The following is a 27,837-nucleotide window of genomic DNA, read 5'->3' on the forward strand; positions in this document are numbered from 1 at the left end:
CGCTGCTGAAATGCATTCGCCTTTTATGTGTCATCTAGCATGTTCGCTTTATTGGAACCATCAACATCTCAAATGTGTGAAATTAAAACCAGACCCGTCGATCCAGCCCTTCTTAACGGAACAGTACATCGAGTTTGGGCCCCAAATGTGCGTATCGTTATTTTTGTTTGAAAATACTATCCATACATTTTTATTTTCCGAGATCGGTCTCCATAAAGTACTATCACTTGTATGAGTGACTATAGACGGGGTTTGAATCAGTGAATGGATTTACCGACCACTTAGGTCAATTAAAAAATCCAGTGACCTCGTCGGGAGTCAACCCCGCGACAAGAGAATAAACATACCAGTACTCCACGAGAAGGATTATTACACAGGAATCAGGACTACATATAAAAATAATTAAAAGCTGTAAACAACTTTGCCATAGCTACAAAACTGACTTCCCTCCCAGAACTTTATCAACGCAACTCTTCATTGTCCACAAACTGTAAGCGCTATTTGAACATCTGAAGCAGAACAAGGTACCGGTCACCAGTCATAGAGTTCGCAGACGGGTGACCGAAGTAGCCGCTCCTCAGTGACCACAACTGCCCCTTTCCACTCTTAATTAAGTAAAGCAGATGTAGGGCTGAAGCGATTCAACAGAACCTGGAGGCTCTCTCTTGTGGTTCAGGCACATCAGATTGCACACGCCGTGAAATAAAGACGGTTTCAGCGTTATAGCTTAAGTTAGAGCTTATATCGCATTTAATTAACTTGCACAAATGTTGAAATGAAGCCGAAATCACTTGCCTCCAGATGCACAGTTAAACGCAAACTTGAAAATTCCAAGAGGGCGATGTATAGCGCGTTCTAATATCAGCAGGTAAACTTGCCTAACTAGTGCAGGAATTTCTTAGCGTGAATGAAGTAGCCCCATGACCGAAGAGACTCCGAAGTACCCTATACGGCGTTAGAAAAAAGTCATTCCGCGTTCAGCGTTGCTGAAAGCGGGTAAATCAGTCTAAATTCGAGATCAACTAATTCATCATTGCAGTTCTTTCTCATAAGAGAGAGAGAGAGTCAGTAAATAGTCCACAAATGGATATAAAACCTGAAACGTATGATATTCATACTTGGAAATTTGTTTTTTCTCGAGATATCCTCCTCCAACATTTATACTCGTACTTCTTTTGGCTTATTTTGGACTTCACCCATCGTCTGGTATATAAAAGACAAAAAAAAGACGTTTCGGAGACTGGATCTGTCTCCGTTTTCAGGTAGATAGGGAAGGATAGACCTACTCAGTTGGGCCCCTTAGAAAGAGCTAGTCTCAATCACTCGACGATAAGCCAAAAGAAATACACTATACACCATCGTCAGAATCCTTTCAAGTCTACCATTTATACTCTTGTCCCATCGCTTTACCAGTGCGCTGAAACCCGCGGCATTGAAGTCTTTTGACTGTTCTCCCAGCCACTTCCGCACCAGGACGGGCATCATCTGCGACTTTCGAACGTCCTTGAGAGAATTTCTCAACCCAGCTGTGAACCGCTTTAGGCGACAAACATTTCCCACCGTAAAAGGGAAACATTATGCATATCCTTTACGTTGAGTCCTTTTACCCCAAAAGAACGCACAACGAAACCCAGCTCTTAGGTGGTACACACCTCAAACACGGTCGCCATTTTTACTACAGAAACCGGCCATTGAACATGGCCATGCGCTTCTGCTACCTAAACTGAACTGTGGTGCTACATAGTGATACATACAGAAAACCAATTAGTCCATTACAGCTGTTTTGCTTCCGTTTGTGACCTAATAACTGACTCTCCGTCTCACTAGTATATGGGTCGATAGAGACCGCCTTCACTGGGAATGGGGCTCTGTCTTGACATGAGACGTAGTCCACACGAGAAAGTTTGGCAGTTTACTTCAGAATTTCTGCGACTCTTGTCTCTGGTACATATCGGTACGTAGCGGCCAAATCATTTCAGACGTGCTGAACGGAAACATTGCTGTGTAATGCGCTGTTTTCGTGCTGAAGTCGGCTTCATGTATCACAACGCTGTGTGCTGCGTTGTGACAGGACAGCCCGACCCACTCTCGTTTTTATCAGGATGGTATCAGCGCTGTATTATGCATGACTTTGTGTGCTGCGCACATAAACCAATAACTCACTAGTGAGTGCTGGTGACGTCCTTTGCAGTACGAAGTTATATACCGGTCAGTGGCATTCAGGTATGCCCTGTGGAGGCGGGGTCGAACAACTCCACCGTAGCCCTGCGAGCCGTAGGAGGCGACGAAAATGGAACTCAGTGCCTGGGGGTATAACTGGATTACCCTGTTCCTGGGGGATATAAATACAGGGACCTGGCCCACCAGGTTGGGGGAATCTCGAATCTGAGGCAGCAAAATATGGTCATGAGTCCCGCGGGTCTCGGACCCGAGAATGAGTGCGCTGGCGAGTGAGTTAGTTGTGGGACACTCGCCAGCCGGTAAGAACGTGAGCACGTAAGCAGAGGGCGCTGTTGGGATCCGTCACCAGGCAACGATTGGTGAAGACACAGCAGACTGAGAAGACTTAATGCGTCCTGTAGTGAACTGCAGAGTGTGTGAATTAGCGATAGCGCTATAGTTGCTTGTATTTAGGATCTGTAAGTGTTTAGTGAATCAAATTACCAACTAAACCCCGCCTATAGTCACTCATAACGTGACAATATAAGCATATAAAAGTTCTGTGGCCTGCTTGGACTTGTTTAATCTGTATCAAATCGTCAACAAAGCATGTGTATAATGTAATTCTGTGTATTCTTGATTGCTGGCAGCTGTCATTGGATGTTCTGTCTTGCTGGACTCGATGTTCTGCCGTGACACCAGTGTCACGTGTGGATGTGTGTTGCGCTGTGTCTGGTTGGTGGTTTGTTTGTGTGGACGAGATTTTCCGCGTGCTTCCGCTCGTTTCTTGCTTCTCTTATTCTTCGACTCTGAAACTGGAGGTGGTATTTCATGCGAAGCACGGGCTGGCCCCATACTACACCGCGTTACATCACAGAACATACTGCTCCTAATAAGTTATTAACTTGAAGAGTAAAATGCTTAATGAAGCACCATGGCATGAAGACGTATATGGATATGGATTCCATGGATTCTTATTTTCAGCGTTAGATGAGGGGGGGGGGTTCTCGTCACAGTAGTACCGCGGTAAACACCATACCCGTTGTATCGAAGGCTGGATGGGCCCCATAAGCAATCTGGTCGCAGTGGAGAAGTGAGAAATGTCTTTCCCACAGGTGGGAATTGAACCACGAGTCGTCAAGCTATTGGCCCAGTTACCATAGTTACTTCATCCACTGATTTGTTCGGGCTTTCGTTCAGTAACTTGGTCAGTTATGGTATTAGTAAGAATGCTAGGTTGATACCTCAATTAGGCCATATTCGTTTCCGTCCAAACTCTTTCTAATTGATCTGTAATTATACCATTTGATAATGAAATGGGTGTAAAGTAACCCACAAAGAAATGATGTCTGTTAAGTTACTGAGGGGAGTTAGTCACTTAGTAGTGGGGGTATTCTGCGCTGTGTTTATGAAACCTTTGCATTGATTATTGCCGTTTCGTTGCAGCCCTACTGGATGAAAAGTCGTGAATACTGGGACTCCAACTTCGAGGAGCGTTACAAAGTGCGCAAGTCCAAATGGCCCAAGCTCCCTCTCAAGGTAAGCACTGACCAGTGTCAACATCCACAGTAGATAAGTTCGATACTGAGATTAGCAGGTTATCCAGGAACCTGGCATTTGTACTTGACAATTTGGGGGCACCGCCCCTGGTTCGCAGCGGTCCGCAATCTGCGGTATATTTCATGTGTGATTTTTCCCCCCCTGAAACAAAGTGTTAATGTGATTCAACAGAACTCATGGGTGTCTGTGGATGCCTAGAATATATGTCGTTGCTCTCACTTTTCCTCAGACACTTTCTTACGTACCTACAGCTACATTTCTACACTCCTCATCTCACACTCAACGCACAGACGCTCACTCGTTCTCCCAACTGATAAGTCGCTCACTTTAACGTGATGAGTCACTCATTCGATCTTTCTGTCAACTCATCAGTCCTGCACTCCCTCACCTGATCATCAGCTACTGATGACCAGATCATTTTCCCACTCTTTTCAGTCGCTCACCGTCACCTTGTCTCCTGCCTGAGCAATCGGTCACTCTCATTTGATCCTTTGCTCGTCTGATCTTGTCACAACAGATCAGTCGCTCACTTTGTCACTGGATCAGCCTCTTCCCAACCGCTCACCATCACCTTGTCTGCTGCCTGAGCAATCGGTTTGTCTCATCTGATCTTGTCACAACAGATCAGTCGCTCGCTTTATCACTGCATCATTCATTGACTCTGTCATACTCCCACTTGATCAGTCTCTTCCCAACCGCTCACACCTCGAATGTAGGAACCCGAAGTGAATTCGTATAGACGACTACAGCATCAGTCGTCCACTTGTTTCCGTCTCTAATGCAACATAAAGTTTCATTTTAAAATGTTTTTTATTGCTAGTGGGGTGGGACTAAGTCCCTTGTACTGCGGCCACTTCTGGCCTATTGTACCAGCCCCAGATGACAGGTGAGGGTGATTGTGGAGCATTTGGTGACCAGACCCGGGATCGAACCCGGGCCTCCGCGGTGGGAAGCCAGCGACTAGCCGCTTGAGCTATGGCGCGGCACCTTAAAATGTCATTACTATCACATATTCGATTTCTGCGTGCAGGTTGGCGTAAGGGGTGCTCTGAAGGTAACACGTATTTAAGTTTTCTCAGTCCTTGCTTTTCAAATTGTGATATTGTGTCATTTTGTGGGCGGGTACCTACGCTTCGGAGGAAAATTCCGCCTCATTCAGGGGTCACAGTTATAATCGCGGGCGGTAGTAATTCCTGCAGGTTCACGGGCTGGGGATTGTGAAGCCACGTTCTCAGAATTGAGGGCCCACAGACACCCCACAGCCTGCCACTAGTACGCACTGTGCGGTGGACGGTGTCTGCTGTGTACGCCATGTGATGACCCCGGCAAACGGATCAGGATTACGCGGCCACTGGGTGGCTCGAAATTATATTTCCAGAAGTACAGGGTGATTCCTGCGCTTTCGGAAATGAAATGTGAAGAAACTACAAAGAATACCCCACATACTACTACTACTACTACTACTGTAGTAGTAGTAGTATAATCGGTATCAGCGGAAAGTCAGATTGTTAGAGATTTCAATATTGACGGCTTATCCCCACCTTGGCTGCCTTTGCCCCCAGGCTCCGTAATTATCAGAAATGGCGTCTTGCATAGAGAAGAGCCTTTGCATGATTGAGTACGCGACAACAAAATCATGTACCAGTGTTCAGCGGGCGATGTGACCTCTTTCTGTGGGATTATCTAGAGGAACATGTGTTTGTGCCACCTCTGCCCCTGGACATTGATGCACTGAAGTTGAGATTCACCGCAGCTGTCGAGACAGTTGAATATGGGATGAGCTTGATTACAGACTGGACATTTGTCGGGCCACGAATGGAACCCGCATTGAGCATCAAACTTTGAGAGTTTGTCATTCAAAAGGCACTAGTTACAATTGCATAGCTGTAATGCTTACCTTGGTATAACAAATTAAAATTGTATCAGTCATTTGCGGACTTTCTGCAGAAAATGACATGTTGGGCGACTAGTGTTCTGTCTGCTTACGATCACATGAACAGCCGTAAGAATGACACTCCTCTGCAATGGTAGTCTGAAATTCCTACACGCAGTATTGCTGTGAACTACACTGCAACCAATGATAAGACCTTGAATACTTGCGTAATATTTTAAGTACGATTCTCGCATTGTAATTCTTGTTCCGAATGATGTATATATATGGGCGTGGTTAAGTATAATCGACCGAGCTGACGGAGCGGTAACGCTTGAGGCTAATTCTAAAGGTGCTTCTTTCGAATGTCGGCTGGGACACCGGCTGTCCTGTTTTTCATGGATTTATTCAGTCCCTCCAGGCAGATTTCCGGACGATACCTGTATCAGGCAACTGATTCCTTCCAGATACCTTACTATTCATCACTCATCAGTCATCCTTCCACTGGACGCTATGCAGTCCAACTACTGTCATTGTCGTTAACAGAATTGACAAAGTCACAGAATATTTTATATGTTTTTATCAGTAATTGGTGAACCAATTTCGTGGGTGTGTTACGCTTGGGTTCAGTGCAGAATTACGAACTTAATAATGCAGTATCGATTCTTTGATGCAAAGTCTCGACATGTCCCTTAAATTTAACCTCCACCGAAATGGAAGTTTCTTGGCCTGTCACAACTGGATTCAGCTTCTATTTCTTTGTTCAGCGCTGTTCCATTTGCACAGACTGTCTGTCTCTCTCTTTCGTTTGCTGTTAATTTGAAACAAGAATTTCTAGAGCGAACTTGAGACGTGTAGTTGTTTTCTTTTGAAAAGTTTCACTGTCGGCATGTTCACAGATCTCAAAATGTGGGACTAACAAGTGTTTCACGCAGGGTTCGCAGTTGCATATGTACACCTTTATTGATCACTCGTTGCAGTCATCACGCAGAAGTTCGGCTGTGTGTCTCACGTCTACAGAAACCTTTACATTCACGTAAGGTTCATATTTCGGAACATTTCTCATCACATAAGTTTCATCGCGCAGTGTTAACTGGCGCTCATGTACTTCATGTGTGTGCACGTTTTTCACGGTCTTATTGACGGTAAAAAAATTAAATCTATCACTGCGACAAGCCGTGGAGGCCCATAGGGTTGTGAGGCGTCGAGGCTCCCACATTTTCTAGACAGTCGGCCTTAAGCACCGACCGCCCTTTACCCACAGGAAGATTCCTGGTACTCATTTCTGTTAGAGGTTTAGTCGACCCCAGGGTCATAGTGCGGCTGGAAGGATTAGGTCAACTGAAGAATCTATTGACATCTTCAGGAATCGAACCCGCGACCTTACGGCTTGTAGCGTGGTGCCTCAGCAAACTACGCTGCCACGTGCTTCCGAATTGACGGTGGAAAAGTATAACAAAAATACTCAGTTTCAGTAAACTCTTTGACGTCCTGACGTTCATACAGAATTTCATTGTTTCGGAAGTTTATTGGTGTGACTGACCAGGAGATCACGCAGCCGAACGGGCATAATGGTAGCCTTGCTATATAGGGAGGGCACGATGATAAGTAGAATACACATATATTTGTCGACGTTTCGGAGGAAAGTACTGCCCCTGTCTTAAGGAAGATATTGTAATCCAAGAAATTCAACTGTGGATGTGGACGCAATGGGTTGCTGTGAAATGTCAGTGCATTTTACCAGACTAAACGGCGTCGCATCCCATGGCTTACTACTCTGCTTAGCTACCACAGTAAGAACAACACATCTCCCGCAAGAGAGACAGACGTCTAGGCCGGTCCATATCTCAAGCGTTTATTTGCCGGTGGCTCGTGTTCAATCCCGGGTCAGTTCATCTGGGATTTATATAGGACAAAGTTACAATGTGGCGGGTTTTCTCCGAGTAGTTCTTCTCCTGCCAATTCTCATTTCACCAAATGCTCAGTTTCCTCTGTGAGCCATTTAGTAACTGAACTGCATTCCACCCTAATAATACTAATAATTATAATAAAAAATAATAGTAACCTGCAGTGGACGTCCTTTATTTTTGTCATATCGTGCTCCTCTGTGTCATTAGTACTGTGTAATCCAATGGACGCTCTCCAGCGTGTCGAGGGAACATTCTGTAGATATATCTGTTATGAAGATGGAGGCCGTATGTTCCTTGGACACGTTCCTACCTACCTACCAGACTACACGTTTCCATGAAATGAAAATTGAATTTGTTTTTTGCATAAGTACTGCGCCATGAACACATACAGCTCCACTTTCCCTCGGAACTGAATGGAGGTGAGTGGTCAGCTTCACACCTCAGACTCATTGGATAGGGGGCTGGTGAGCCTCAGGGTCGGTGTGGGCTCTGTGGAGAAGAAAGTAACACTACCCACGATTGAACCCTGGCCGTTCAGCCCGTAGCATGTCGCTATACCGACTGAGGCATCTCGGTTCCTTCTTCGGCAAATGCGTTACAAAATTTGAATAAATGGTCCAGAATGAGACGTGGCGTGTCTGGGCAGGGTTTCCGCTTCCTTCGTGACCCACGTCGCAGTGTGCTGACGGGAAGTGGCAGTCCGTGTCGCGTGGCGACTGACAGTCTGGCCACCCTTGTTTCTTGCGTTCTAATCACCCACCCCAGTCCCCACTAACCCCTAATGGTATACCCGCTACCCTTTCAGGGATATTCTACGGGGTGTCCCAGGAGTAAAGGCCAGTATTCTGGGAGGTCATAGTATTGGCCATGCTACGCAAAAAGTGTACATGTACATATGTCCTATTCCGTACGGTTTCCGAGATATAGCTATTTCACTGCACAGTTCCCTGTACAGACGAGCAACACGCCATGTTCTCACACGAGTTGCACCGAGATAGAGCTAGTTCACTGTACAGTACACAGTTCACTGTACAGACGAGCAACACGCCATGTCCTCACACGAGTTGCACCGAGATAGAGCTATTTCACTGTACAGTACACAGGACACTGTACAGACGAGCAACACGCCATGTCCTCACACGAGTTGCACTGAGGTAGAGCTATTTCACTATACAGTAAACTGTACAGTGTACAGACGAGCAACACGCCATGTTCTCACACGAGTTGCACCGAGATAGAGCCAGTTCACTGTACAGTACACAGTACACTGTACAGACGAGCAACACGCCATGTCCTCACACGAGTTGCACCGAGGTAGAGCTATTTCACTATACAGTAAACTGTACAGTGTACAGACGAGCAACACGCCATGTTCTCACACGAGTTGCAAAGTGCATTGATGTTGACGGTGGAATTTTCGAAAATGTGTTATAGTAGGTAAACTGTACCAAATTTGTCACTTGAACAATAAATACCGGTATTAGAAACAGTACGTAATGTCTCTTTCTTGTCAACAATTTTTGGAACTGTACAGGGGTAGAAAATAAATTTTCATATATTTTTAAATGAACGTCGTTCTAGAAGGGTTGGAAATAACAGTCTTAATAATCGCCCTGCAAAGTCTTGAATGAATGTCGTGCAAACTTCGCTAATGCCATTGAAACACGCTATGTCTGCCATGACCCCAATAACAGTTCACAGTATTACGACATTCTCGACCTTGACGCCACATAGTTTGGTGGATTGGTGCCGACGTGTCTGAGGAATTCGTCGCCTACTTATTCAGAGTTGTTCTCGCTAGTCGTTGGTGTATTTGTGCCAGCCTCTGCGGCGTCACGTCCCACAACACATCTTCCCAGCCGTCTCTTTTAAGGAAACTATGTATAAGCTTTTTACTACTCGTACATTAAACTATGTTAAGTTTTTGTAATCAGTTGCAGTTCTAACGTGCAGATTATAAGTATTTATAGGAGATGCGTCTTATAAGACAGAATCTTGCGTCCGTTTGACATCGATTCACAACCAGTCCTGCCCTCTTCCGCGCTACACTATTTGCCTCTGGCTTGTTATTCTTCTTTTGTTGGGGGGGGGAATTGGATTTAATTTCTCTCTGAAACGGAAGATAAGTGACTTCTGTTCCTCCTTTCCTTCTTGTTAGGTGCACAAGGCGCAACTTTTGACACGGCTACTTAAGACTTTTCCGTTGCATGGAAACAGCTTGATAAACAAGCGAGCCACTGCTAGACAACGCGGTTTTTTTCAAGCGGTCCGCAACGAGTGATATAAATACGGGGACCTGACCCTCCAGGCTGGTGAAGTCTCGAATCTGAGACAGTAAAATGTGGTCATGGGTCCCCCGGGACTCGGACCCGAGAATGACTTCGCTGGCGAGGGCCAGCAGCAATAGTAAACGACAGACTCATCCCCTCATCAGAGAGAATGTTATATAAGGACTATAGCCGCAAGGGTTCAGTTGAATGAAAATTGCTGGTCGTGGGTCTCAAGGGCTTCTCGCCAAAATGAACTGATAGGAGGTAAACCGCCAGTCGTAAAGTACCTCTGACCCTGCTCTCACTCAGGGAAATTAAGAGAGTTCAGTTGCGCGATATTCACCGAACAGGATGGATCTGACAGCGGAATCTAAAGAATCTCCAGTTTTAGAAGCCGTTGCTAGGGAACGGTTTTTGAAGACACTGTAGGCTGGAGACGACTTAGTGTTTGCAGTAGTGATTTGTAATGTATGGAGATCAGCGGTGGCGCTGTAATTACTTGTAGTTCCGAGTAGCGTTAATATATCCAGTATCTAAGCCATACCCGTCTATAGTCACACCCCTAAAAGTTGACAGTATTGATTTACGTAGTGTATTGTCACGCAAACAGGGTTTTATTTGATGATGGGAATTTATTGGACCTTTATACAAATGGTTACAACAGTTCACAAATCACTATCTGACATACTGTCATCTTCAGACTGGACACTCCACTGGAACTATTCTGACTTCCGACTGAACTTCGTTGTACTCCCTCACACTCCTTTGTTCTCCCCCGTACTCCTGACTGTTGTGGTCTCATATAATTCCTCGGCACGGACCCCACGGAAAATACCGGCTCCTGTTGTAAATAATGCGTGTTTAATGGTCCGTTAGCAAGCAATGGATGTCCTGTTGAGAGCGTAACTTTGGAAATGTTTACCGAGCCGTTGCCTAGCAATGGCCATGCGCGTCACAGTATATTTCCCTTATTTGAGATATGAAACTTAGGATAAGAGACTTGGTGATCTTGCAAATAAAAGCTTCCTTACGGAGGTACAGCCTCTTCACGTTCTGGTTCTCGTTAGAAATTTGGAGCCCATTTTTGTAAACATTTTTGGGCCGGAAGAGGACGTGAATGGCCCTTCTGTGTAACGACTTTTTTTCAACTTTTGCGGCTTGTTACTATGGAGAAACAGCGTCTTCAGTGGCTCTGTGCTCGTGCTCCTCCTTCCAGAAACAAAATCTCCCGGGTTGAAGGAACTTGAGATCCGAGGTGCGAAGGGCAGAAGTTGTGGGTGCAGCACACGAGGCAGTAACACAGCAAGTTGGGGTCATCATCCAGCACTGCGTGGAATGTCTGTTGTGATGACTTGTTTCCTTGCAACACGCAGCGGAGTCGGCCATTGTGCAGGATTCGGGGTTCTCACAGCAGTGGTCATGAAGTGTTGTCTTCTGTGATATAAGGCCGTGTAAACGGTAAGGCCATCCCTGTAACAGGCTGTGGAGGCCCATAGGGTTGTGAGACGTCGAGGACAGTCGGCTCACAGATCGCGGTGAGGTTGTCAGCCTTACGCGCCAGCCGCCCTTTACCCCTCAGGAAGGTTCCTGGTATTCATTTCTTGTAGAGGCTGGGTTGCTGTGAAAGTCAACCGACATTCCGAGGAACATATTGCCTCCATCTTCAGGGCTTACTTGGCTTATTCTTCGACCATGAAGATGGAGGGAACGTGTTTATGCGAAACGTCAGTTGACTTTCAGTGGACTACATGGCGTTATGTCCCAGAAAATAGAACTCTACGAGTCAGCGAGTGTGGGAAGGCGGAATAGCGAGATGTTGCGCTTTTGCGAGGGAATGCGGAGCGCTACTAGAGGGCAGTTCGGTTGTCATGGATGTCACGTGGTTCTCCGACGGAGCACACCTCGACGTCGATGGTTACGCAGCAACCATTGGAAAAGCAAAAGCATCTTGGTAACAAGCAGACTCTGATCCCTTGTATACGACTCCATTTTGTTGCTCAGTTGAGCGCTGCCAACGACACGAAATGTTTCCAAGCGTGTAGAACTACATGTCAAAGTTTCGTAAAATTTCCCTCAACAACATGGAAGTTAAATTTTAAAGTGTCGTGATCAGAAAAGGAGTACCCTGTAGCATTTTTTTACCTTTTTTAGTTTAGATTAGGAGATTTTTATTTTTTACGTGATGCCATGTACGAACGTTTCGGGAGAACACGCGGGCACGGTGAAAATGGGTGATAGAGCGAGGTTTGAGGCCATTCTTTTCACTGTCAGTACCGTCAGTACTGTCAGTACTGGCTTCCCACCGCGGCGGCCCTGGTTCGATCCCGCATCTGGTCAAGTTGGATTTGTGGTGGACAAAGTGGCGCTGGGGCGGGTTTTCTCCGAGTACTTCGGTTTCCCCTGCCAATCTTCATTCCATCATAATCACCCGGGGAGGCTACAAAAGGCCAATCAGTGACCGCTGTGCCGAGTGGACCCAATTGGACTCCAACCCCCACTAAGCGAATTAAAAATAACTGTCTGCCAGGCTAAAGGGCTTTATATCCCAGAAAAAAAAAAGTAATTTTTCAGTCACCGTCATTAGAGCTACAAATTGGCATTCCGAGTTCTCCATAAACTTAACAGTGCAGTGATCTCCCCGAAAAGAAAAGAAAAATTGCCCGATAATGGCCCATATGCGGCTGAAACATGTTGTAAATTGAGAAAAGGCATATGTAAAACTAGAGACATTTTAGTAATGTGATAATCACTTTTGGTGTATAAGTTATAATTTTAGTGTCATAATGACATTTTGTGATTTTAACATCGAACGGTATTAAAGGTACACTTTTGGTGAGAAACATATTTTAGATGTCTTTTATATGTTAAATATCGTTGCATTATTGACGGGTGCCATAATAATAATGATAATGCAGTTGAAATGTGTCATTTGACGTAAATACGAAAGTGTATGCTTAGATGTGGTAGGATGTGGACTGGTTGCTACCACGCACAGAATAACAGATGTGTTTCCAAAATGGGGATTAAAATGCATGCCACGGAAGTGAGCAGGCAGTAGCTAATTCTCTGTGTGCAGTTTGTGCTGAACCCAGTTGAGCCGTAACTTTGACCGACCGCAATGCGATGGAGTACAACAAAAGATACACATACTCGTAATGTGTCTGCTGGTAGGTACTGCTTACGCAATATCATACACGTATGTACACGTTCATATCTGTTGCTGTTGCCTGCTCTGAGCTGCTTCGTACGAAATGCAATCCATGTGTGCGCGCGCATTCATTTCTTCAGAAACGTACTGTCGTTTCGGAGGAAATTAACAGCCTCCTTCTTTAGAATAGGATGACCAGCGTGGTGAAGTGACGGTAAAGATGTAGGGAAAGAAGGACAAAAAGGAAATTCTTGAGAAATTTGGGTCAAGCAATAACGTATCTACGAGGTGCCCAGTTCGAATTCAAGCCAGGATACTGGCTACCCTGACTGTTCTTTTTTTCGTTTATGATTTTCGTCATTCTCTCAAAGCCATTACAAGTTCCCCATATTCTGTCCATTTTCTTATTTTTTTCCCCCCTTGGCACTACAGCCCCAGTGGGCCTAGGCCTATCTCCATGAACTTCTCCGTTCACTTCGGTTTTTCTAGATCTTACACATTCGGTAGGACTCCTTGGGCGGGTGATCAGCTCGTCGCAAGGCCTCTACCTGTACACAAACACAGAAAAACGCACACACACAAACTAAACATCCATGCCCTGAGTGGGATTCGAACCCACGATCCCGGTTTCCAAGCGAGCGAAGACAGTACATGCCTTAGACCGCTCGGCTACCGTGACCGGCTATTTTCTTATTTACCGTACCCTAATTGTTCGGCGCTAGGTAAACGGACCAAGAAACACTCCTACTTAACAACAGAGACAGTGTTTTCTGTGTGGTCCATGCCGAGGGGTTATAAAAGGACACAGAAGACGCGACCGGGTAGACAGCAGTGTCGAGGTGTAGCCGCAACCACTGCCATGCACACATTCAAATTTAATTAGGTTTATTAATTACAAAGTAATTGTTTCACAGTGGGATGTAATGAACGAGTCAGTGAGACATAGGCCTATTCTTGCATGTAAGAATTAGCATATTCTCAAACTTGCAGTAAAACAGGAAGAACCCCTCTGGATTTTTCTTAGAATTTTAGCTCGAAAGTGTAACCGCGGCAGTCTTTGAGAATTCGAAACTTAACAGCTTCGGCAACTCGTAATTCTTAAGGAGGACGGCCAGAGACTGAAGCCAAGCGTAGCATCCATCAAGGACCCGTCGAAAGTTACGTAATGTCTTTAAGGGCTACAATTCAAAGTCACAGTGAGCTGACTGGAAATCATGGAAATAAAGTGAACTCCCTAATTTAAAAAACGTCCAATCACCAGAATTTAAGGGTGTGACAGATCCAAGAAGCTGATGGGCCAAGGACCTCACGGTTTGGAAAGAAGTCAGTTGTCGAAGTCAGTCACACACCGGCTCTCTTTGAATACAGAAGCAAAACTTGTGTCAGTCAGTTGAATATTTATTGTCAGTACCAATAAGCGTTAGTAGCCAGGTTGTAAGTTATAAATAGTAAGGCGACAAGCAAAAAGTGGTGTGCTTCAAAGAGATATACTGTAAATACAAAATTAAGCAAGTTGCAAGAAAAATTAGATTGAGTAAGAAAGGGCATGAATGTTTAATAATAATAAACCAATTAAACTTGATATGTGCATATGTAGCTTTGAGTTTATTTCCTGTCTTCTCGGAGTTGAGGCCCGTTAAAGACCTTGAAAAAGAGACCCTCAGCTCTACCGAATACAACAAACCTCACCTCCTTATGTAATAAAAACAACCTGACATAATTATTAGTACAGCGAAAGAGGCAGCTACAATAAAGGCGACCAAAGAGTGATGAAGGAATGTGGGAAGAGAACTATTACAGAAGGGCGAAGAAGCGGGTTTCGGGACGTCATCCTGCCGGAATATGAGGAGCTGCAGAATAAGGGCAACAAAGGAATTAGACTGTGACGAGAAGACTTCATGTGTGATTTCAAGTGACAGCGAGACTGTGATAAATCCGTTGCCAGAATACGACTAGTGATGCCAGAATACGACTAGTGAAGACTTCTCAGCACAGTATGCTAGTAACGGTGAAAGCGGAAAGCGTGGAAATCAGCGATGGCGCTGTACTGCCTGTAGTCCCGAACTGTGTGAGTGTATAAGGTGTCAAATCTAATAATTCGATTCAAACCCCGTCTTATAAGTCACCCCTGCACTTGACAATATGAGTTAGTTATGGCATACGTAAATGCTGCACAATTTTCTTATGGATGGCAGACACACGCGGTGTGTATTTCTGCATGGAGGGGCAACAGCCACACGCAATAGGCTGATCTCTATATTGATCTGTGTTCGCTTTGTCTTATACCTGGGCGTGTTGTCACTTACATCCTCGTCTGCATAGTCTGCTGTGTAATATATGGACACGCCCACATTGTAAGCGTGCCTTCAAAGTTTTGAAGGGAAGATGCCGCTCTTGAACGCCTAGGGGTAGGCGGGAGGCGGCACACGAGAGCGGTAAGATGCTCGCATTTCAAGACTGCGAGGGAAGTACAGCACGGTAACCTAACAGTAGGAAATCAATTTAGGAGGAGCGTGCTATGAATCTGTTGCTTCCCTTTTTCGCGAGTATGGGTGTGTGTGGGGCGGGGGAAGGCCCAAGTCTCCGGACTGTGCTGTCCAAGTCATTGGTCCTCATTCGTTTCATTCTCGCCGTAATCATTTTGTTTTCTCTTTTGCGTCTTACTAGGGAACTGAAACGTAATGATGAAGGTACATATTTTCTTTAGCCTGATTTCCTTATTTGGGAAAAAAGAACGAGAGTAGGCTTATGCGATCTCCATGCTATCTGAGTGCCTGAACCAGTCTTTATGAAACACCCGAGCTCATCTCAACGGCGTAGTTCATAAATCTCTCCCATCAGGCTGTGTGTATCTGTAAGTATTCTCCTATCGTTGCTATGCAACGGCTCGGTAAAGTGTATCACTACTTTCATTGCTAGATAACGGCTTGGTAAACTTTACCGCAGCAACGAACACACGCACCAGTAGAAGAATTGTTGGACGCGTGTGTCAGTAGGCCTGTCTGTATATATCCCCTATCGTTGCCAGGTAACAGCTCGGTAAACACGTTCCCGTAACGAATTGTTGGAGGCGTTGTCTTCTATGCGGTCCTTGTCGTATCAAAGGAAGTTAGGCTCACAGATGGCGGTGAGGTTGTCAACCTTACACGCTGACCGCTCTATATCAGCAGGAAGATTCCTGGTACTCTTTTCTGTCGGAGGCTGAGTCGACGCCAGGGCCATAGGGCCGCTGGAAGGGTTAGGTCAGTTCAGAAATCCAATGACGTCATCATGAAACGTACCGGCGACCTAGGAGCTGTCTCGCTGTTACTGTTTATTCTCCTTATACCTGGGATGACCCAACTGGGTACTCAACAACTGGCCCTAGCCCCGCCACACCTCTGACTCATTCTCCTTAAGGTTTATAATTCATTAGTCTTTACTATGGGACGAGGATAGCTCAGTAACAGTGGCTAGAAATCGGACTGAAGAACATAGGAATTCCGTGTCTGTCGGTCCAATGTTCACTTCATCTCCATAGCATCCATACGGGCTCTGGAACCCGCCCGGCCTCCTCTCCTGTGGGTACCGGGAGATTCCTCCGAGGGTAACGCCACCGATGCACTTCAGTTTCACCGTGGTTCACGCGTTGAGCTATGTATCACTCTTACGTACAGTTTAATGGCGTGGTGATTAATAAGCACAGGCACACCTGCCCCTCTTTAGTGGACACTCTTCTTAGGCTAGTGTCTCAAAGATGTCTACATAACTTGCAACCTTCGGCTTCTAATTTGAGTTCAAACCTCTCTTCTTCTGTCTGTCTGCTGCTCCCTCCAAGACTTCCTGCACCTCGCCCTGTCTGACTTAGGCCTCCTTATTCCCTGGTGACTGAACTCACATCGCGTTTATATGTCCAGTCACCGGGCTGTCAAATTTCGTCGCTTCTTTCACTAGTTTAACATTAAGAATTTCGTGTTTCTTGCTCCAGAGATATCCCCATGAGTTTCTGCCGGAAACCCGAGAGCCATCGCTTCCTCTCTCTCTCTCTTTCTCAGCACAGTATGCTAAAATTGATCATCACTGATTTCCATTTCGCGTCCTGCACCAGGCAACGGGTACACCAAGGCTCTTCTTGGATTTTCTCAGTCCCGCCAGTACCTTTACACCGGCCGTCATCATTACTGTCATCCTACTGTTCAGCGTCATATTTACTCTGATCAGCCGGCAGCGTTCTTCAATACTAACTCTCCTTGAGAAGCCGCCAGTTGTTGAGCTACTGAAAAACTTCAAGCATTTTGTGGAAATTACTGTGTTCATAAGAGCCCTCCACCGGTCCCTATCCTGAGGCAGATCAGTCCAGTCCATACCACCCCAACCTGTCTAAGATCCATTTTAATAATATCGACCCACCTGCGTCTTGTTCTTCCTCTTTGCTTCTTGCTTCCCCACCAATATCCTATATGTATTCTTCTCTGTCGTAATTCGGGCTGTGTGCCTTGCCCATCTCATTCTTCTTGATTTGATCATTCTAAATATACTTGAAGAAGAGTACAAGTTATGAAGCTCCTCATTATGCAGATTTCTCCAACCTCCTGTCACTACATCTCTCTTCGGTCCAAATATTCTCAACACCCTGTTCTCAAACACCCTCAGTCTGTGTTCCTACCTTAATGTCAGAGATCAAGTTTCGCGCCCATACGAAAACACACGTAAAACTGTAGTTTTGTATAACAGAAGTCGAAAGAATAGGAAAAGTTGAAAGTGGTAACGAAAGGGGAGCAAGTTCAGAGAAATTAGCCTCACATGTTATATCCAGCGATGGTTGGCTCGAAGGTTCGTAGGGCCAGTTTTTTTAGTCCTGTAGTGTCAAGCCTCCATTTGTCAGCTGCACTTTTTCCGCGAGCAGATATATCGCCTACGTACTTCAGCTGCATGGGAAATTCATTCCAAGTGCTTCTTGACTGTGTGACTGCGGGTGTCATACGCCGCCTGACGCAGAAGTTCTTGTGTAAGTCGAAACTTGTGGCACTTGTAGGTTTGGCGTTGCTTTATCAGATGTATGCATTATTTAGCGGAAGTCACGCGGTAGCCTAGTTGGTTGAAGCATTGTGCTACAAGCCGGAAGGTCGCGGATTCGATACCCGATGAGGTCTTTGGATTTTTTCAGGTGAGCTAATCCTTCTAGCCTTTCACACAAATAACTATCATGAATTTTCCTGGGGGTAAAGAGCTGCCGGCGTGTAAGGCTGACAACCTTACCACCATCTATCTGTGAGCCGCTTGTCTAGACTCTAGATAATGTGGGACCCTCGACGTCTCACAACCCTATGGGCCTCCACGGTCTGTTGCAGGGATAGCTTTACCTTTTATGCATTATTTAGCGTCAAATGAGATATTTTGAAATGTACGAATAATTTATGAATTTAAACATAGGGCTGAGGGGCCCAGCACTAGATAATATCACTTAACCTTTCGCACAGTAGCTGTTAGGCTTGTTGCCTATCGACTGATGATGGGTGCCTAAACCGAAACAAGCAGAGTGTGTAGATAGTACTAGCGAGGTGTAAGCAGCATTACAGTAATGTTTCATGGCGGACATGTCGTGTCTCTGAACACAAACTTTATGGGAACGACGGTGTTTCATCTTCAGTTATGGACGTACAGGGTTATGCCGTCACAGTATGTTAGCAATTCTGTTTTAAACGTACAGGGTGATTCGCAGTTATTTTCGGAGTTTCCGTGACATATGATTTTCAGTCGTTACTCACCACGAAAGGCGCGCATGTTGAAGTTGATTAACATTCTGCAGTATTATTTATACAAGTAATAAAACCTTTTGAGTTCAATTTTCGTATTCCTTCAGCATTTTTAATTTATTTGTTTCCGCTTTAAAATGTGTAGGCCACAGAAACTCCGACAGTAATTTAGTATCACCCTGTACTTCCGGTATGCATACGCCGATGGGAAACTGAAGCACATTTATGCAAGTCTTCTCTTCCCTAATGTTGCCTACCACGTTCTAACGTGCCGTGGTTAGTAGAGTAGATGTTCTTACGTGGGATGTTTGGAAGAAAGATAATTCAACGTGGCATTTGCGAAGGCAGGGTTATAAGGGAGGTGGACAAGTGTGGATAGGGTGGAGTGGGGTGGGGTGGGTTGTTGGTTGAGAGGCGCACCACAAGAAGGGAGGTGTGCTGGAGGAGGTAAATGAAAAGAGACAGACAAATTAGATTATGCTGTAGGAAAGAAAAAAAAACAAAGAACTTGAAGGTGGTGGGGCTGTGAGAATTAGAATAGGAGATGAAGAAAATACGGAATTGGGGGAGGGGGTTCAGATGAATTGAGATGAGAAAATTGCGTTAGGGTTGAAATGGCATGTAACAAGAGGAGGGACGGAGAAGGGAAAGCGGCTGGGACCACAGAGAATGGGGATTCTACAGTTGCAAGAAACGAGAGTGGATTAATGTTACGTGAAATATGTAATTAAATAAGGGAGCAAGGAAAAGTCGTAATTTCGTGTCCCTTTCCTCCCAGTCAGATGGAATAATTTAACAAAATGAATACATTACAGCGCCGGCCACTCGCCCTTAACTAGCGCGACCTTAACTTGGCGTTGTTATTGCTGCAGTTCAGACAGTAACAAGCTTTGGGTGGTATGGGTACTGCTTCACGGGTCCGCGGTTTTGTCGCACCGTTGGACTGACAATATTTCCTGGATTCGTTTGGCGCAGTTTGCAATTCTGGAAGACAGAAGAAGTTTTCAGAATCCGATCATAGTGGCCGCGCGGTCTAAGGCATGAATTTTCTTCACTTTTTTTTTTTATTCAGCTCTATCGTTGGCTTATATCCTGCTCTTCCCTTTTGGAAAACGTTGATCTTCGTGTTCCTCCCAGCAATCTTAGGGGCTTCTCATTGTTTGGTGTTTGTCCCTCTAATAAACACTGTTCTTCTGCTCGGTGCGCCTGTGCTGCCAACGCCGTGGGTAAAGATCAACATATTTGCAGTCGGGGCCGTTTCTGTCAACCACATTTATACTGATTAACCTAAAAGTGTTAATAATATTTGTCCATACTCGTAGTGTTCTGTTTTTTGTAGTCCTTAGTTATCGTGTTCTTGTTACCTCTCTTCATCTTTGTTTGTTTACTTGCTCTGTACTAATGTGATTTCTTCGTCGAGCGCTTGCCTGTAATTTGTTTTTTACTTTAAGTTGTGTTTGTCCATAATTTAATTACGTGTATCTAACCTGTGCTGTGACTCTAATTGGCACATAAATAGTAAAGATTTGAATTGAATTATTATCATCCGAATTTCTGGTAGTTCAGTTGTCCCTCGAAAGACTTCCCGTCTACTTTTGCTTTGGAACGCAGTTCTTAAATCGACACACACAAATTTTTTCTGAAGTGCCATACTTCAGGACCGTACTGAGGGTTCCCAATAGAACAACTATGAAATAGGAACCCATGTCCGTAAACGTAAAATAGCAGCGCTAAGGCGGCATTTAATACTTTACGCCTCAATGTCGAAGAGCATGCACAGGCATATTACCCCCCTCCGGGCTCTTTAAGACGCACTGGCTAGAGTAGATGTTGGAATTGGCACCCTCCATTTTCAATGCATGCGTTACATCGACGCAAGAAACTTTGGCGCACCCTTTCAAATATTCCAGGTGTCTCACGGATCACGTCATATGCAACAGGTATTCTGGGCAACAGCTTGAATTCATTATCCACAGGCGTGTCGTAGATCAGGCTTTTCACATGGCCCCAGACGAAGTAGTCCAGAATTGTGAAGTCTGGGGATCGGGTGGCCAAGGCACTGGGCCTCCTCTTCCTATCCAACGACAATGAAAAGCAGCATCCAGATAGTCTCGAGATACAATGCTGAAGTGTGCCGGCGCCCCGTCATGCTGTATTCACATTTGCCTCCGCACAACCAGTGGCACGTCTTCTAGCGAGGTCGGAAGGATACGTTCCAGGAACACCTTTTAAAAGGGCCCATTGAGTAGGGGTGGTAGGAGGAAAGGCCAAATCAAGTGATCGCCAATGATGCCCGCCCAGACATTGACAGAAAATTGCGCCTGGTGGTAACCAACTATAGTAACGTTGGGGTTTTCGTCAGCTCAAACGTGGCTGTTTCGACAGTTGAACCAGCCATCCCATGTAAACTGCGCTTCGTCTGTGAATAGCACGTTATTCAGGAAGTTGGGCTGATGTAAACACTGGTTCAGTATCCACTGACAAAATTGAACTTGCGGTACAAAGTGAGCTGGACCTACGTCGTGTACTCGCGTTGGATGATACGGATAAAGCTGATGGCCGTGCAGGATCCTCCAAACACTTGATTTTGATGTCCCCACAATCTTGGCAATGGCACGAGTGCTGGTGGATGGCTGTTCCTCTATGCAATGCAGTTCGACATTGAGGCGCCAAGTTTAAACGAAATGATTTTAAATGCCGCCCTAGCGATGCTATTTTACGTTTGCGGACGTGGGTTCCTATTTCAAAGTTATTCTATAGGGAACCCTCAATACGCTCCTGGGACACGCTGTATAGTTGGTAGCCAATTTTCCTGAGGTAGGCTTATGCCATCTGCTTTCACTCTCTCCGTCTGTCTGTGTGTTCCGCTGCGCGTAACGGAGCCCCTAGTTTTTCTCGGATACAGTTGACGCGAAAAGGTAAAAACAGAACAAAGTTATCCCCGTGCTTGGCTAATTAAGCACTATGCCATGAAGGGGAGTGGATGTATAGTTCCACATTTTCTTGACCTCAGCACTAATTGGAGGTGAGCGGTCAGCTTCACGCCCCTGCCGCTTTATCCCGGGGAAAGAGCCCCCGGTACCAATTGGATATGAGGCTGGGTGGGCTCCAGAGTCGGTCTGAATGACGTGGGGGAAAGAAAATTCTTCACCCTACCGGGACTCGAACTCCGAACCCTCGGTTGCTCAGCCCGTAGCCGGTCGCTATACTGACTGAGCTATCCCGGATAGCCACAGTTGACGTGCTGATCACTGTTGAGATTGTTCGTGGGCAGTAGATGGGCTGAATGCAGACATTCCTGCGTACATTTTGGTAAGAACCGAAAACGGTTTCAGGAATTTTGTATGCCGGGACGCCCCAGCGCGTATTAAGGGAGTGACAAACTAAACATTGTGTTTTCACGAGGCATGCTGAGTTAGTTCCACGTGCGATGGCTGTGGCAATGCATTGCTAACGAGTTCCACGAAGTTAGGGTGGTTCAGGGCGACGTAATTACCATTCGAGTTCCCCAAGTGTAGATGTCGCGACTTCGTGGCGCTGTGGACTTGCAACGCTTTGTGCCAGTTCTGCTCCTTTATAACAAAGGGATTCAAATTACTTGGTTCAGTTGTAATTGACCTGATCACCTTACTTGGTTACTTGCTATATAATCTCTTGTTGAACAGAGAGACTGAGCCTTGTTTGAGGAAACAGGTAGTTCAAGTAGCGTGGGGCATTTCAACCTTGCTCACAGGGGTTGGAAAACTGAGGAATAATTTCAAATTCATAGTGGCCGTCTGGTGACAACATCCTTAGCGTTATTACACAAAGACTTGAAGCTTGGGATGGTGCAGGAAGTGATCAGCATTTCAGGCTATTTTTTGGATAATACAAGCCGCGATTCCTCCTAAGTCATCAGTGCTTTGTGATATGATGACGGGACCAAACAAGTTGTTGTAGCAGTAATGCTGAGGTTTTATATTCGAGAGGTACTCGGTTCGAATTTCGGAATGGCCACCAGCTATTCTGGCTTCTTTTCGTGGTTGTATCTAGTCCCTCCAGGAAAACTCCTCTGTAGTACCGCGAATAGGCCACAAGCGCTTTCTTTCAAATCCGTTACAATTCGTATTTATCGCCATTCATCCTGACGTTCAACGCATAGAGACTGACGTCATAAAACATACAAAGAGTATTACGGGCACGTGGTACCTCATGGGATATAATGACATTCTTACGCGTTGCACGATAAGGGTACCCGGGTTCGATTTCAGGAAGGGTCAGATCTATTCTTTCCCGATGTAGCGTTCAGACCGGTCCTGTCTCCTTTCCAGTGGTTACTTGGGAACTTTCCCTGGGAATAGGGTGACCGGGGTTTGATACTTAGCCTCTCGCCTCCGTCTTGTACGGAGATTGAGAGTGGGTAGAGCGTGTCCGCAGATCCCTATACATGCTGATGGCGTCGTGTTTCATTAAGCACAGAAACAACTTTACTTCGTATCCCTTACTACACTGAAATCTAATTCAACCCTTTGTAACACATTCAGGTGAACAGCGGCTTTACATACGGCGACACTGATAAAACCGTTAGGTGCTAAGTCGTTTTCATCAAAACATTTCGTTCTATTTGCCAGTAAAGAAAGATCCATTTGGCCCGCATATGAAGCGGCTTTTAGATTGGACTGTAAACTGAGGAACTATAAAGTAGAAGATTCTAAAGGGTTCTGACGGTGGTGTATAACCCTCAGAGTTACTGGGCTTTTGGACTTTGTCCATCGTCCGGTATTCTAGAAACTAGAAAACAACTTTTCGGAAAATGTATCTGTTTCTGTCCTCAGGTGAAAGGGGGGGGGAGACACCTACCCCGTTGGGTCTCTTAGAAAGATCTAACCTCAGTCACTGGACAACCCATGACAAAGCTCCTTTACGACTGGCGATATACCGCCAATCAGTTCATGATACTTTCCTACGTGGGATTGGTAGCCACCACTCAGCTCCGGATTTGAACTCCATCTCTTCTTAGCCTATTTTTCATATTTTGAAGTAATGAAAGTGAGCGTATGAGATCACCATGCTGTTTCTCTCTCTGTATATTATCCCCCCTCCCCCGCCCATACGAGGCAGACGGCTCTGTAAAAACGTTTCCGCTACAATGAACACATACGCAACATTAGAAGAATTGTTGGACGCGTCGTTTTCTATAGGTCTGTGTCGTATCGAAGGAAAGTAGGCGATTAGTTTTACCCAGAACTTCTTGTTTCGGTACATTAATAATATTGTAGCGTGTACAGCCGTTCCTATGCAACGACCGCGATATAAAGTGAATAAACAGCGACTGTCTCTAGGCAGCGACTCGTTAGCCACATTCCCGGTGGTGGGCAGCTGCAACAGTACGACTGCAATGGAAACGATGTTTTCTGTGTGGTACGTGCCGATATGTTATGAGCGGGACAGTTCGAAGCAACGAGTTTAGTTGCGAGACGGTTGACTGCCGTCAGTGGCGAGAGCGCGTTAAGCTGAAGAATCTCCACTGTTAGAAGCTGTTGCCAGGAAGCGGCTGGTGAAGACACAGTAGGTTAGAAAAGGCTTAACGGGTGCTGTAGTGATTTGTGAATTGTGGGGATTAGCCCTGGCGCTGTAATTGCTTGTACTTACGAGTCGTGTGTGTAAATGGTAAATAAATCCAATATTCAATCCAAATCCCGTCTATAGTCGCACACCTAAATCATGATACTGTATTCCACCTACTGTACTGCGCCTGTTAGCGATGTGTACCATTACGTTGGCCTCTCCAAGTTAGTGGATTCTGTTTTCAAGTATTCATACGCCGGTGGGAATGTCAAGCATCGATATAGAGGATTTTGCTTCCGTGACGTTTGCCCACAGGTAGGGAAGGTTCGGAGGGTCAGTGTGTACGTGTGTGGGGGCGGTCTCCTACATCTGCAACCTGTGGAATCCTCGCCGCCCCGCAAAGCCCAGTTCTTGAACCTGTCTGTCAAACTGCAGCAGTCTCTTGTCTCTGCGAGCCGCTATTTCGAGTAATGGCGATTTTGGACACTAAACTTCGGAAGGAATTCTTTATTGATACTGTACTTCACACAACATTCTTTATCGAAACTGTTTTTTCTGTTGCCTAAAAGAATAAAGGGGCTGTTCTGGTTCTTCAGAATTTATTGACTTATTTGTTCCTTTATAGCAGGTAATTATCCAGAAGGAAAGAGACCACTAGGAAGACGTAGACTTAGGTTGGTGGATAATATTAAAATGGTTCTTAGATAGGATGGATGGTATAAGCTCAGATTAGGGACCACTGAAGGGCTCTTTTGAACACAGTAATGAACCTTCAGGTTCCAGAAAATGCTAAATTCTTGCGTCGCTGCACAACTTGCGGCTTCTCAAGAAAGCCTCAGCTCCATGGAGTGATTATTGCTGTTAATTGTAATCTGCATTAAAATAATCTTTAAAAAAATTGCAGATTATTAACGAAATTTCTTGGGAAAAAAAGATTTGAAATTTCGTGTATCTCTGTCTGGAAACTTCGGGAATCCTGCCTTAGTGGCAACTTTTCCTGTTCTTAATCATAGAATCCATGGTGTGAAGCCTTCCTTCTTGTGAGGGTACTCGATGTTCCGACCGAGATTCTATGCGCCCGTCTCCCGAATACAAGTCAGAAGAATTCCGGCTGAACCAGCTGGCTCATATTTGCTCAAGGCAAGAACTGTTTAGCCAGCAGAGGCAGCCGTTGCTATGCAACAGTATCGTAACGCGCAAAAGATTAACTGGGAATAAGTGTTCTCTACACTGTTCGTGCGGATAAATACGTGATGTAACAATAAAACTGTTTGAATGGGTGTTTTCTATGCGGTCCATGCCGACGCTACATGTGGTCTTCGATTCTGCGTTTTGAGTTAGTTCGGTACTTGGAAAGTGGTTAATTGAGGTCGGGAGCTGCAGGTGCCCGTTGGACACAGAGGGCGAGGACGCTACATTGTTGAAAGCCGCTACCAAGCAACGGCACTAAAGACCGTGACTGAAAACACTAATCTTTGTGTGATATTGATCTGTAAAGTGTAATCACGCGCTTTATCGAAGTGTCAAATCCAATTACCAATCGAAATTCCGTCTATATTCACGCCATCACGTGACAGTATGAAAGGGGATTTATTGAAATAATCGCTCACTTGGGAAGTGTCCCTGCTTCATTCCTTCCTGCGTCGTTGGTTGCTTTCTTAGCTTCCTCCTCTATACGAAAAGTGGACGCAGTTTGTTTCTCCCAAAATATCGGTGAATTTTGACCTGACTACACGGAGTCACATTCCTGAAGGCAATTCTCTTCGTAGTTGCCATAATGGGAAGCTCAGATCTGAAATATCATCCTTCTTTGCTTGCTTTTCCCAAAATAGTGGCGGAAACACAGGAGCGTATGTTCGTTTCTCTGTTTGAGGTTTATCTGATATTCAGGCAGCTTTCCCTTGTAGTACAGTCACAACAGAGACTAAATGTCGGCACAGCTGAAGCAGACGGAATTACCCGTGGAAGTCTTTAAGCGAACAAAGTTTTGTCCAAGATCATTTGCTTCTCCTTTTTAATTAAACGAGTATCATATTTTCATTATCGAAACAGTTGAAGCTCGATTTCTTGGGACACAATCTACTGCCCCTGCCGTCTCTCTCCGCGTTCGTTTCAGCCATTCTTTTTGGATTTTGTTGCCCAGGCGAAGGAATTTCTTTCAATTGACTCCAAGACTCGAGGAGATGAAAATCAAGCATATTCCAGGAAACATAATACCAGGCTACGGTTCTCAGAATGAAATAGAACAAGTTCTTTAAGTCTGAATACACACGAACTCCGAAACGTGTAGGTAGTTCCAGTACCTCTTCCTACAGTACGAAAACACGAGTTTATAAGGCCTCGATATATTTGTTTGTAATTTTTTAACGAAGCTGCTAAAAGCATAGAACACGTCGGATGAATGGGTTATTTAATGAATAACGAATTCTGAAGGATGTGAAGAAAGGCATCGTGGCCCAGTTTTTGATGTTATGTCGAAATTTTCGTCGAGTCACAGAGGTAGCCTCAGAAAACATCGGTATCATGGCATATAGAGGCGTTGCTAGGCAGCTATACAAGGGCCGCTACAGAGGAGCCGTGTTTTCTGTGCGGTCCGTATATAGATATAAGCAGGACAAGTCAGTGAGTGAGTTGGAGCACTGCTGCGGTACAGTCGTTGTGAGCTGTTGCTGTTGGAAGTTGGTAGCTGTGGCACGGGGACAGTTCGGAAACCCAGAGGAAGGGGAACGTCCGCTGTTGGAAGCCGATACGAAGCAACGACTAGTGAATATGTGACTGGACAGTATGGTGTATGTAATAGAGGAATGTAAAGTGTAGTCACGCGCTGTATCAAAATGTGCAGTTAATCCTATTATCAGTCACACTCAGTCACCTGGTAGTATAATGTGTGTCCCAGCCGATATTCGAACCAGTCACCACTAGAATACAAGTCTGAAGCATTACTGCTTGAGCGAACCAGCCCGGTTATGCGATATGCAGTAGGTTGCAGTTACGGGTTATCATTGTGTTCCTCTCAATGGCTGAGCGAATCATCGCAGCGGAATGGTGAGTCAGGACTAGCATCTTACAGAATGTGATGCTGTGAAGTCCGGTTGAAATTCACCGACGTTTCGGAAGAAAGTACTGATTCCATCTTCAGGGTAGAAGCAACTGGAGTAACTAGTAACTAAATCAGCGAGAGCGGCGGATGCGGAGCTGTAAGGAACCAATATATAACCAACAGGAGGGAAGAGGACCCTACATCGTTCCTGAAGAAGAGCGACTTTCGTGATAGCCTCAGATGCAACATAAAATTTTGAGGCTTCCAAAGTTTTCAGTTTAAACGGGCCGCATAAGCGAGAGGCTGTGGAGCCGCCATTGACATTTTAACACGTGTTGGATCGTGTTCGGTCTTCCTGAGTGCTAATGCATTAGAAGGCAATTTCCTCCGGTGTCGCTGTGCTGTATAGGGACACCCCTGATTTTTCCTATCTAGTGAGGGTAATTTATCAAGTTCAGAACCTTAATTGAACGGGGCTGAAGGGATGCGCTCCCCTCGTGTGTTGCTATAGCCCATCCCGCAGTGTCAGGCGTCACAGGAAGCTATCAAACAGACATTTTTCACAAGTAAATTAGACGCCAGGACCCATTTTCCCTG

At 45.4% G+C, this 27,837-nt stretch overlaps 1 protein-coding gene across 3 annotated transcripts in view; it reads left to right on the forward strand.

Annotated features, from left to right (window-relative positions):
* LOC111874893 (alpha-mannosidase 2) overlaps positions 1-27,837 on the forward strand; it is a 393,048-nt gene that overhangs the window by 209,061 nt on the left and 156,150 nt on the right. For all 3 annotated transcript variants that reach the window (XM_023870753.2, XM_023870755.2, XM_023870754.2), the window contains one exon: positions 3,607-3,699. In XM_023870753.2, coding sequence (XP_023726521.1) covers positions 3,607-3,699 — 93 coding nt within the window. The remainder of the gene's footprint in view (positions 1-3,606; positions 3,700-27,837) is intronic.

The sequence above is a fragment of the Cryptotermes secundus genome, unplaced genomic scaffold (genome assembly GCF_002891405.2).
Source record: "Cryptotermes secundus unplaced genomic scaffold, Csec_1.0 scaffold516, whole genome shotgun sequence".
NCBI classification, from domain to species: Eukaryota; Metazoa; Arthropoda; class Insecta; order Blattodea; family Kalotermitidae; genus Cryptotermes; species Cryptotermes secundus.